This window comes from Capricornis sumatraensis, chromosome 10 (assembly GCF_032405125.1).
Source record: "Capricornis sumatraensis isolate serow.1 chromosome 10, serow.2, whole genome shotgun sequence".
Taxonomy (NCBI): domain Eukaryota; kingdom Metazoa; phylum Chordata; class Mammalia; order Artiodactyla; family Bovidae; genus Capricornis; species Capricornis sumatraensis.
Window position 1 is genome coordinate 89,323,509 of NC_091078.1, and position 12,337 is coordinate 89,335,845.

The following is a 12,337-nucleotide window of genomic DNA, read 5'->3' on the forward strand; positions in this document are numbered from 1 at the left end:
ACCTCGGGGTTTGGTTTCTGACTAGATTGCATCTCCACCCCTTCTACCTATTTCATTGTCGTTCCTTCTTTGCCCATCGGAGGAGGTGAGTTCAGGGTCTTCCTACACTGCCATCTTGATCCCACTCCTCCTCCATAGCTTTTATTTATTTATATTACCTCAGTGGCTGGAGACTCAATACAGTGTTGATTAAAAATATTACGGATGTGCTTATGTTGTTCCTGATCATAAAGGAAATGTTTTAATATCAGTATCAAAAGTGATGAATTAAGTGTTTCTGTTGAGTATTTTTTTATTTCCAGATGGTTATATTTTGGTATTTTGGTGCAGGCTTTTTTCCTGTTTTGCTATGTATGTGTGTATATAGCTATATATCATGTTATTCTATATATTTCTCCATATCATTATGGAATAAACATGAGTTTGTATTTCTATAATACTGTGATAGTTTTAATTATTGTAGTTCTAGCATATACTTTTATATCTTACAGAATATTTACCAACACCCCTCCTTTTTTCACTTTTTAGTTTTCTTGGCTATTTCTACATGTTTATTTGTGCAGATGAACTTTAAAATAATTTTGTTAGTTTCCCTCCCCTCCTGAATCTATCTCATTAAATATTAAATGGGCTCATTAAATATATTAGATAATTTCAAGTGTATGAGTATGAAAGTCAAGTGAGTGACTCATTATTGTTTCCATTTTCATCATTAGGATTACATCCCTACTGTCTCTACCCTTTGTAATCCAGGGATGAGAGCACGTCACTGGAAGCAGTTATCAGAAATTGTAGGCTATGACTTAACTCCAGACTCTGGAACTACACTGAGGAAAGTTTTAAAATTAAACCTTGCACCATACTTGGACAAATTTGAAGTGATAAGTGCAGGTGCAAGCAAGGTAAATGTGCAGATCTACTGAAATACCTTATTCGATGAGTTTGTTAATTAAATAATCATAGTTTTAGTTGTGGTTGAATGCATAGTTCAAGATAGCAGTGGGAGAAGCTGGGGAAAAGTGGTAGAAGGCCACTCGTATTTTCTCCCCACAAAGTCTATACTTCTGTATGATTCCCTTGTCCTGAATCCAGAGTAGAAATGGTTCCTTTGACCTCTTCTTAATTCTGCCACACTCTGATATGCATGGGTGATATGCTAGTTTTGATATGTATTTTTTTTCCATTGAGAATGGAAATGGATGCCTGTGTATGTGGCATGTGATGTGTATGTATTCTAGGCAGAGTAAGTATGGCCCTGTAGTCTTCTTGAATACACTGAAAACATCTTCAGACTGTAGACTGCAAAAAGGCACCTCAGGGAAAATCCAGCAGGTCTTTCATAAAGTTGTCTGTTTTGATACTGATAGCTTTGAAACAAGTGAATTTTTAAAAACTACATTGTCATTCACCATAGGAATTGTATAGTTGTTTAAAACCTTTTCTAACTTAAAGACAGTTGCAGAATATCTTACAAAAATGCACCAAATGCTTACTAAATTCACTAGGGAAAGTCCATACATATAGTAAATAAGATTCCTTATTCATCATCCCATTCTTTCTTTTTTATCCTGTTTAGGAATTTTCTTTAGAGAAAGCCATGCATACAATGATGGGAACTTGGGATGATATTGCTTTTCATATAAGCTTATATCGTGATACTGGAGTCTGTATTCTTTCTTCAGTAGACGAGATTCAGGCTCTCCTCGACGATCAAATTATAAAAACTCAGACAATGAGAGGCTCACCGTTCATCAAACCATTTGAAAAGGAGATCAAGGTTTGTTAAATATGATAATCAACTCCTGGTCATTTATAAAGATTGAAATTTATTACATATTTACTCTTGTGGGAATAAGTAAGTTTGTCGGATAGCTTTGTTGAAATACAGGAACAGGTATCTACCTTAAAATTAATGTGAAAATATATAGAACAGATGAGACATTAATGATTTTGAAAAGAGCAAATGATGTTTTATTAAGAAAAATCTTCTCCAATGACAGTGATAGATTTGGAAGGAAAACAGTTGGTATTATTTAATCTAACTTTAGATAGCCTAGGCCCTGTTTCATAGTATATTCTTGTAACTTGTAGTGAAGTTCTATATACTGTACTTTATATTTGAGAACTAGCTTGAGAACCATTTAGAATAATTAATGAATTATTTTCCACTTAAGAAAACAAGTGATATTTGAGACTGTAAGATTATTTAATGTCATGACCTTATAGTTGATGTGAGTAAATACAGATTATTTACTGTAAATAAATAAATTATAATAACTAGGAGCTTTGGTATTAATATTCTAACTGGAGACTATATAAAGTGGAAAAAAGATCAGCAACAACTGGATTTTCTCCCTAGTATTTATTGACTTCTAAATATGTGCCAGATACTACTCTAGGAGCTTTACATTTATTAACTCATTTAATCCTCAGAGCAGACAACCAGGATAGGCACATTATTATCAGTATTCATGGAAAAGGAAACCAAGGATAGAAAATTTACCCAAGTTCACACAGCTAAAAATGACAAAGCTGAAATTCGAAGTAAAGCAGTCTGGTTTTAATTTAGGCATAGTGTTGTTATGGGGCACCTTCCACTTCCAGTTCCAGTTCAGTCGCTCAGCCGTGTCCGACTCTTTGCGACCCCATGAATCACAGCACACCAGGCCTCCCTGTCCATCAGCTTTGAATATTTGTAGAAGACAAAGAGTTATGTTCTTCTAAAAGGATATAATGCTGCACATCTTGCCTTGAGTCAGGTTGACTTAACCCTTTCCTGATAAGATGTCTTTTGCAAGTACCTCTTCTTTGACAAAGGAGAATTTATAAGACAAATTTGAAAGCTCTCTTAGAGGTTTTCAAACAAAAATGTGAGGCCAATCTCGATATATAGTATCTCAGGCCATAGATTTAAGAATCAAAGAGAAATTATATACATGTTCCTTGGCTAATGAAATATCTAATGGATTCTTGGAGATGTGTGGTAATAAGATTCACCCCTCCAAATTGTGTTGACATAGAGCAAATTGTGTGGACATTTCTCAACATGGCACTAATGACATTTTGGGGCAAATAATTCTTTGTTGTGGGAGTTGTCCTGTATTTAGCAGCATCCAAGACCTTTGTCCATTTGATATAAGTAGAACCCTCACCCCACTAGTTGTGACAAATGAAATGCCACCAGACATTGTGAAATGTCTTTGAGGTGAGGGCAAAATAGCCCGTAGGTTGATAACCACTGGTGTGGGGCAGGATATATTCCTGGATGCTTTTTAAACTTGAGACAGTTCACCTAGGGATTAGGAAACTGGTCTAAATAACTATAGTCATTTACAGTTGTGAGTTTCAATGATTTAGGAAAACTTCAGACCTCCTAGTTTTTCAAAGCCAGTGTGAGACACCCACAGTGACTTTGAGCTGTTTTGCGCTGATTTAAAAATAACAGTGAATGTAAAATGCATAGCCTTTGTTATAATTTACAGGGTTCCTTTAATAAATGGAATTCAGTATAATATGCTTTCCATTAAGGCGTGGGAGGACCGTTTGATTCGAATACAAGAAACGATTGATGAATGGTTAAAGGTACAAGCTCACTGGCTATACTTGGAGTCCATTTTTTGCTCTGAGGATATCATGCAACAGATGCCGGAAGAAGGGCGTCAGTTTCAGACAGTAGACAGACACTGGAGGGATATCATGAAGTTTTGTGCGAAAGATCCAAAGGTGAAGCATTTGTTTTCTCTCTTTCAAATAAAGGGGGTACCTTTATTTCTAGCTATTACAAAAGGCATTTCACTTTTTTTCCAACTACAGAAATAAAACCTACTCATTGTATACAAACGGGAAAGCTCAGGGAAATAAAAGGAAGCCTAAATAATTTTACTTTTCAGTTCTTAAGATACCCTATTCATAACCCTTTAATATGTATAGTGGAGCTGCTTCAAATGTGCGTTTAACTTACTTGGCTTCTAGAATGTATACTCCATGCTTCCTCTTGTAAACAGTAAAGGGGACTTCCCTGGTGGTCCAGTGGCTAGGACTCCATGCTTCCAATCCAGGGGGCCTGAGTTCGATCCCAGGTCAGGGAACTAGATCCCACACGCCACAACTAAGACCCAGTACAGCCAAATAAATAAATGAAAATAAATATTTAGAAAAAAATAAATAGTAAAAAAAATTAATAGTAAAAGGTTTTATTGAATCTTTTAAGAGTGTAAAAATAGACTGTTTATAGTTGACATTTGTAAATGTAAAAATTAAATCACAAACAAAACTAGCATAGTCTTCCCCTATCATTCAGAAGAATACAGGAAAAATGAAAATATGCGTAACAATCATCATTTCTCACTTACAACTATCAACTTTGGGTAAGAATACTTATGGTTTACTGAATTTTAATAGTTTTACATTATGAAAAACTTCTTGAAAATTTTTGTAAGTCTTTTGACATCTTAACATTTTTGACGTATAAGTTGATGTTGAGATCTTATCATTATATCTGGAATATAAGTTCTCACCTGAACGAATGGGTCTCTTTTAGGTTCTTGCTGCTACTTCTTTAACAGGTTTACTGGAAAAACTGCAGAACTGCAATGAACTTTTGGAGAAAATTATGAAAGGCCTTAACGCATATCTTGAAAAAAAACGACTTTTCTTCCCTCGGTATGATGAATAATCAATTGTGCTATCATTAAAGCATTTTCTGAGGTGCAATGAATTATAACTAAAGCTTTTGTATTTGCATGGTTTTTCCTAGTTTTTTCTTCTTATCTAATGATGAAATGCTAGAGATTCTGTCAGAGACCAAAGATCCACTTAGAGTTCAGCCTCACTTGAAAAAATGCTTTGAAGGCATCGCCAAATTGGAGTTCCTTCCCAATTTGGATATTAAGGCCATGTATAGCTCTGAAGGTGAGCGAGTGGAGCTGATTGCACTAATTTCCACGTCTGCAGCTCGAGGTGCCGTGGAAAAGTGGCTCATTCAAGTAGAAGATTTGATGCTTCGAAGTATTCATGATGTGATCGCGGCAGCCAGGCTGGTGTGTTTCCTAGAACTTAATGTATATTCTATATTCTGTAAATGCTTTTTGTTTTTTTAGGAGATTTTTGAATGAGTACCAGTAAATTAACACTTAAGGGTCTTATTCTTTTAAGCCATTTATTATTTTTTTTACTCTGTTCCTAACATTATTATTAAAGTAATAATGGGAGTTCAGTTCAGTTCAGTCGGTCAGTCGTGTCCGACTCTTTGCGACCCCATGAATTGCAGCACGCCAGGCCTCCCTGTCCATCACCAACTCCTGGCGTTCACTCAGACTCACGTCCATTGAGTCAGTGATGCTATCCAGCCATCTCATTCTCTGTCGTCCCCTTCTCCTCCTGCCCCCAATCCCTCCCAGCATCAGAGTCTTTTCCAATGAGTCAATTCTTCGCATGAGATGACCAAAGTACTGGAGTTTCAGCTTTAGCATCATTCCTTCCAAAGAAATCCCAGGGCTGATCTCCTTCAGAATGGACTGGTTGGATCTCCTTGCAGTCCAAGGGACTCTCAAGAGTCTTCTCCAACACCACAGTTCAAAAGCATCAATTCTTCGGCACTCTGCCTTCTTCACAATCCAACTCTCATATCCATGAATTTATAATAATGTGCGATTAGGTGCTCAAAAAAAATAGGTGCTATGAGAAAGAATAATAAGGTGTATCTAATTTGGAGTGAGGAAGGTAGGTTGCTAGCGATAGGCTCTTAGAGAAAGTAAAATTGAAACCAAGACCCAAAGGGTAAGTAGGAATTAAGCAAATAGAGAGCAAATGGAAGACCATCTAGGGTACCCTGTGTGAAGGCCATGGGGTCAGAAAGAATCTCAGACATGGGTGTTAAATGTGTGATATGGTTTACTTATTGCTGTTTACACTTAAACAATTACTTTAAAACTCATAATGAGATAAACATTAAAGGAGGATCTATAATATTTGAGAGAAATATAATACGTAGGCACTACATGTACCTCATTTAGGCTAATTCAATTAACCTGATCTTGAATGATAATAAATTTCAGTATATTTCTTCCTCTAGGACCACAAAGGAACAGTTGTATAATAAAAATATCATTTTAAAAGGCATTGCAGTCTTCCCTTGTGGGTCAGTGGCTAAGACTCTGAGCTCCTAGTGCAGGGGGCCCTGGGTTTTAATCCCTGGTCAGGGAACTAGATCCCACATGCAGTCTTACATGTTGCAACTTAAGTCCTGGCTCAGCCAAATAAATAAATAAATAAATAAATAAATAAATAAATATATATATATTTTTTAAAGGCATTGCAGCCTTATATCCAGCAACTCACTTTGCGTAAGAATCCTTTTTCCTTTTTCCTTCACCAAGAGCCCTATGAGAATCATCTGCAGTGTCTTTTCTGTTCAGTTTCAAAGTTCTTGCAGAGAAATCTTGACTTTTTCTCTCCATTTTCTATCTATGATTCCAAAGCACAAAGGAAAGAATCAACATTATCCATGAAAGTATTTCCTTAATCCGTATAGAAATTTACCTTCTGTGTACCTAACAATGGCTCATCCATTCTTTGAAACTTATCCTTCTTTGAAACCTAGGTTAGTTTGTTATTTGTATTTATTCATAAATATTTATAAATATTATAAATGTTTGACATTTTTTTAAATGTCATGGACTGTCCTAGTGTGGGTCAGACAGTAAAGAATGACCTGGGTTCAGTCCCTGAGTTGGGAAGATTGCCTGGAGAAGGGCATGACTACCCACTCCAATATTCTTGTTTGGAGAATTCCATGGAGAGAGAAGCCTGGCGGGCTACAGTCCGTGGTATCACAAAGAGTCAAACAAGACTGAGCCACTAACACTTTCTCTTTTTTCATAAATATTACTAAAAATGCATTTTAATAATTAATATTTATATCCTTATGCTTCCTTTGTGGCTCAGCTGGTAAAGAATCTGCTGCAGTGTGGGAGACCTGGGTTCTATCCCTTAGTTGGGAAGATCCCCTGGAGGAGGAAATGGCAACCCACTCCAGAATTCTGGCCTGGAGAATTCCATGGTCTATGTAGTCCATGGGGTCACAAAGAATCGGACACAACTAAGCGACTTCACTTTCACTTTCATCCTTATGCTTAATATTCTTATATCCAAGATGGTGTCATTGTATTAAAAATATAGTTTCCAGGGAATTCCCTCGTGGTCCAGAGGTTAGGACTTGGTGCTTTCACTGCCGTACCCTGGATTCAATCCTTGGTCAAGGAACTAAGATCCCACAAGCTATGCAACACAGCCAATAAATAGATAAATATGTGTATACATATGGGTATAAATTCCATTAGTATCAACTTTATACTTTGCTCTGCATTTTTTTTTCAGCTTTTAATTTAGTTCTATTATTATCATTTACTTTAGAAACAAGTTATTTTAAAATTTTTATTTATTTTTATTTTTTAATTGGTGGAAAATTGCCTTAAAATGTGTTGGTTTGTGCTGTACGACAACATGAATCAGTCATAATTATATTTATATCTCCTTCCTCTTGAGCCTGTCTCCCCTCCTCCCATCCCACTGCTCTAGAGCATCCCATCCCACAGAGCACTGGGCAGCAGCAAGTTATTTTTAAAAAGGCTACCCCTCCAATAAATCCATTTAAATGCCTTTTGAACATAAAAAAATTTAGAAGAAATGAAAGTATACTTTGAACTCATAGCATAGATTGTTCAATTGTATATAACTGGACAAATATATAATTGTTCAAATTATATACACTGGTCATACAAGTTTTTAGAAATAATACAAGGGTTCTAGCTACTAAGTCAGTCTAGCTACAAGATGGTGTATTCTTCTTTTCAGTTAAATCTTGGCATCAATATATGTAAATTGCTAGACTGATTTACTTTTTAACCTTAATAAATCCTCATATCTCATTATAATAGAAGTAATATGTATATTATGTAGAAAATTGACAACTTCCCACAGCAAAGAAACATAAAAATCCTATGGAAAATAGCTTTCCAAAGAATCAACAATCAGATTCTTCCAGAGATAACTGATTATTGACATATGGGTGCTCATCTTTCTATTCTTTTATCAAGAAACAAATATTTTAAAAATATGGCTTGTAAAAAATTTCAGATCTTTTAAATAGTCATCTAAAATTTTTCATGAATATATTCTAGCCTACAAATGTAACCAATATTGTACTTACTTATTGTTAATCATTAAGCTTTTTTCCTCTTGTCACCTTTTGAACTTAGAAATACACTTTAATTATTCAGGCTTATCCAGAATCTGCAAGAAGAGACTGGGTTCGAGAGTGGCCTGGCCAGGTGGTACTTTGTGTTTCTCAAATGTTCTGGACCTCTGAGACACAGGAAGTTATAAGTGGTGGAACAGAGGTAAAGCATATTTTAAGTAACATTCTTTTCTACATGCTATATATATATATATATATTTTAGTTAGCTTATTTATCATTTTCAAGGCCAATCTTCCTCCACTTTCTACATGTAGCATTAAAAGTGCACAGTTATTTAAAAATTGGTTCTTAATTTTATTATGCATAGACAAAAGTTATTCTGTTCTAGAATTCATTTTTATACTGAGCTACATTGTGAAGTCAGAATCATTTTGTTAAAGAATAAATGCATAAAATGCACATTTTGGCTACTATATAATGTTAGTTTAATTGCTTTTTTATTTTGTAGGGATTAAGGAAGTACTATAAGGAACTTCAGAATCAATTAAATGATATTGTGGAGCTGGTAAGAGGAAAACTATCGAAGCAGACCAGGATTACTCTGGGGGCTTTGGTTACTATCGATGTCCATGCTAGAGATGTGGTCATGGACATGATTGATATGGGTATGTGACTTCTTCTTAATATTGAAGATAAAATATTGATACTTTCTAGAAACAAGAACTTATACTATAGGTCTTTTTCTCTCAGCAGAATTTATTTTATAGGATCTTTTCTATAAATTAGAAAATGTGGATTATTTTAATGTTAATACTTTTGTAAACAATGATAAAATATCTAGTTTTCAAATTATTTCCATTTCAGGGTTATGTGTCTTGTGTCTTGTTTTACTTTATTCCTTCCAGGTGTCTCACACGATACAGATTTCCAGTGGCTTGCTCAGCTTCGTTATTATTGGGAATATGAAAACGCTCGAGTTCGTATCATTAATTGCAACGTAAAATATGCTTATGAATATCTTGGTAACTCACCTCGACTTGTCATTACTCCTCTAACTGACAGATGTTACAGAACATTGGTATGTGTTTAGATTATTTTAATTTACACATTAAAGATTACTATTTGATTTGGTATCATATTTTCTTGTCCAAATTTAACATGACTATCCTCATTTCATTCTCTTATCTGTATAGTTGACTATAGCTATAGTCAAAGGAAGGATAGCTTCCTTTTCTAATCCCTTTATGTAAAGTTATAATAATGAATATTTACTTCTGAGTGGTTTAGTAGAACATGAGTGTGTTTGAATTCGGTTTGAAAATCACGAGCCACTCCCTTTGGGGATAATTAGAAAAAGGAAGGTACTGGAGATTTAAAGAAAAAGCCAGAGCTTCAGAAAATGACATCAGTTTTTTCAGTGGAGTTCTGGGAGAGATGACAAGATGAAGGAAGTACATTTGAGCCTTAGAACTCCAAGTTAGTGTTGTTGAACAGGAGAGGGAGAGCTGAAGTGTGAGCAGGTGATGCTGAGGGCTGCCCTTGTTGGGAAGCTATGGAAGATAAAGCCATGACTACAAAACAAACAAGCAAAACACCTCTGGGAAGAGTGTTGTCAGATAAAATACAAGACTTTCAGGTTAATTTGAATTTCAAATCAACAGTGGAAAATTTGTTAGTAGAAGTATGTCCTAATTATTACGTGGACATACTTATACTAACAGTTATCCATTGTTTATCTGATTTTCAAATGTAACTGGGCATCCTGTATTTTTATTTGCTAAGTCTGGCAACCCTATCTGGGCTTTGAGGAGGAGACTCAAGAAACAACCTAGAGGGGCAGGATGGGGTGGGAGGTGGAAGGGAGGTTCAAGAGGGAAGGGATGTATGTAAACCTATGGCTGATTCATGTTGGTGTATGGCAGAAGCCAACAAAATACTATAAAGCAATTATCCTTCAATTAAAAACAAAAAAAGAAACACCAATCCACTTGGACTAAGTAAGTTAAAGTGCCTTTGAGTTGTCTGTAAGCAGAGATAAAACAGGGATTATGGGGCAAATGATTGTCTAGGGAATGTTCTCAGTAAAAGCCTGTAAGAAAATGAAGAAAGCAGAGGGGGAAGCTGAGCAAGGATGTGATTTCTGTGGATGTACGGCCTAACCTGATCTCATGGGGAGCTTTGGAGCATGAATGGCATCACAGACATACTTCACTTTAAGGCAAAGAGGTCTAACTTTTCTATCCCTTTATTGTCACCGGCTATGGGTCCCTCCTGAGGCTAGGAGTGTGAATAAGCATTCAGATGTTTGTGACTGAGGGAACTCCTGACTGAGGGCAAACCTCAGGAGACGAGGACGATCGGGAGCTTTTTGTAGATGACGCCCACAGCAATCAGAAGGACGGAAGCAATGACCAGTAAAAGAATCTGAGGAAGACTGTAGCGCACCTATGATAAAATACTTCACCAAATCCTCTTTCTCGAGAAGCTACCGGAAGGGCAGACTGTGTCTGTCTTATCCTCTACTCTAGTGATGGACAAGTACCTAAGTTACTCCCTAGGATTTGTTGAGTAAATGAATCTCAAGCTGCTGTGTCCTATCTCAGAGCTCACTGAAGTGAGCTGTGAATATTTGTAAGGTGGACCCTAGCAACTTTGAGGTATAAAATCAAAATCACATTAAACACTTGTATAAAACACTAAACACTGGAAAAAATCTCCTACTGTAGTTAATATCCGTAATAAAGAGAACACATTTATAAGCATTTTTTGGAAATTTTTATAAAGAAAGGAGAGACTGAGGTTTCTAGCAGTCACATTAATGGACATTAACAGTATAGTATTTACTACAAATTTATGATGGGTGAAGTATCATTGATACTGCGTTTATTTAATAAGCTGTCTCTGTTGTTTGATTTTAGTAAAGGTGAAAATATTTAAGGTTTTCATAGGTCCATTAATTGTTTTTTATGTTTAGTTTCTTAGAGCAGTTTTAGGTTCACAGAAAAGTTAAGCAGAAGGAATAGAGAGTTCCCATATACTCCCTGTCCCGCCATATATATAGTCTTGGCCCTTTAACCCTATTTTATCTGAAAGCAGCTAAGTTTCACAAACTCTCATAGAGTTTTTCATGAAACAAAATTCATAGTTAGAGTTGACTGTAACTTGTATGCTTCTTAAAATTTCCAGCCATTGTTGTAATCACTGTGCAGACTCAGAAAGAATTCAGATGCTGCTGATGTTACTCTTAAGGAACTTAAAAACAAACTGAGAGAGGGGAAAAAATGAACTTAGTTAACTGTAATATAAGTGTTATTGAACTACGTTCATTTGCCTAACTCATCACAGCAAGCCAAACACTGAAATGCTGAGGTTTGCAGCAGAGAAAGTGTTTATTCACAGAGCAGCCAAGCAAGGAGACAGGAAAACAACTTAGATCTCCCTTCTGAAGGCGAAGGGCTCAGGGTATTCATGGGATAAAGCTAAAGTATGGGAAGCTTGGGGAGGCTGTTATCACTCTGCTCTCATGCAGCCAGGCCACAGGCTTTTTTTTACATTTGCTTCTTCTCAGCAAAGCTCAGAAAGGAGTGGAGTTAGCTTGCTCTGAGGGTGGAGTTTTCTGCCTCTGACATCAAAAGGTCACTGAGCTGACACTTGCCCCTGTCCAGATGGAGGATCGGTGTTCTTAACCCTCTTAATCAGCTCAAGCTTGATTTGACACAGAAGACTCCAGATTCGTAAAAGACAACTTGGGCAACCACCCCAGTGCCCAGGCTACGCTTAGAGGATACGCCAGCTTATATAAAAACAATAAGAGTGGAGTCCAGTAGGCAAAGGCAGGTCACAGTTTGCCATGCATCAGTGGCTGACTGGTAACTGGTTTCACAATGAAGGTGATGCTACTGGTAAGAGAAATACAGAGCGGTGCTATGGGGATGGAGACAATGAAGAACATACCGAGAGTGGAATGCAACAGCCAGGGTGAATCATAGATGAACGGATATAGTAGGGCATCTCTTTATGTTCCCAGTAATGGGCCTCCATGTACTACCCTCAGCTTTTGGTGTTTTCTCTTCTTGCATCTCGCTATCAAGATCGTCATAACTGGTCTCTACAAACATTTCTGTAAGCACTTTTTTTAA

The 12,337-nt window shown here is 36.3% G+C and overlaps 1 protein-coding gene across 1 annotated transcript in view; it reads left to right on the plus strand.

The window, feature by feature from the left end:
- DNAH12 (dynein axonemal heavy chain 12) overlaps positions 1 to 12,337 on the plus strand; it is a 166,675-nt gene that overhangs the window by 45,053 nt on the left and 109,285 nt on the right. The window contains exons 17-24 of the mRNA XM_068981725.1: positions 717 to 902; positions 1,577 to 1,777; positions 3,529 to 3,723; positions 4,541 to 4,662; positions 4,757 to 5,039; positions 8,280 to 8,399; positions 8,707 to 8,863; positions 9,104 to 9,276. Of these exons, the coding sequence (XP_068837826.1) occupies positions 717 to 902; positions 1,577 to 1,777; positions 3,529 to 3,723; positions 4,541 to 4,662; positions 4,757 to 5,039; positions 8,280 to 8,399; positions 8,707 to 8,863; positions 9,104 to 9,276 (1,437 nt within the window). The remainder of the gene's footprint in view (positions 1 to 716; positions 903 to 1,576; positions 1,778 to 3,528; positions 3,724 to 4,540; positions 4,663 to 4,756; positions 5,040 to 8,279; positions 8,400 to 8,706; positions 8,864 to 9,103; positions 9,277 to 12,337) is intronic.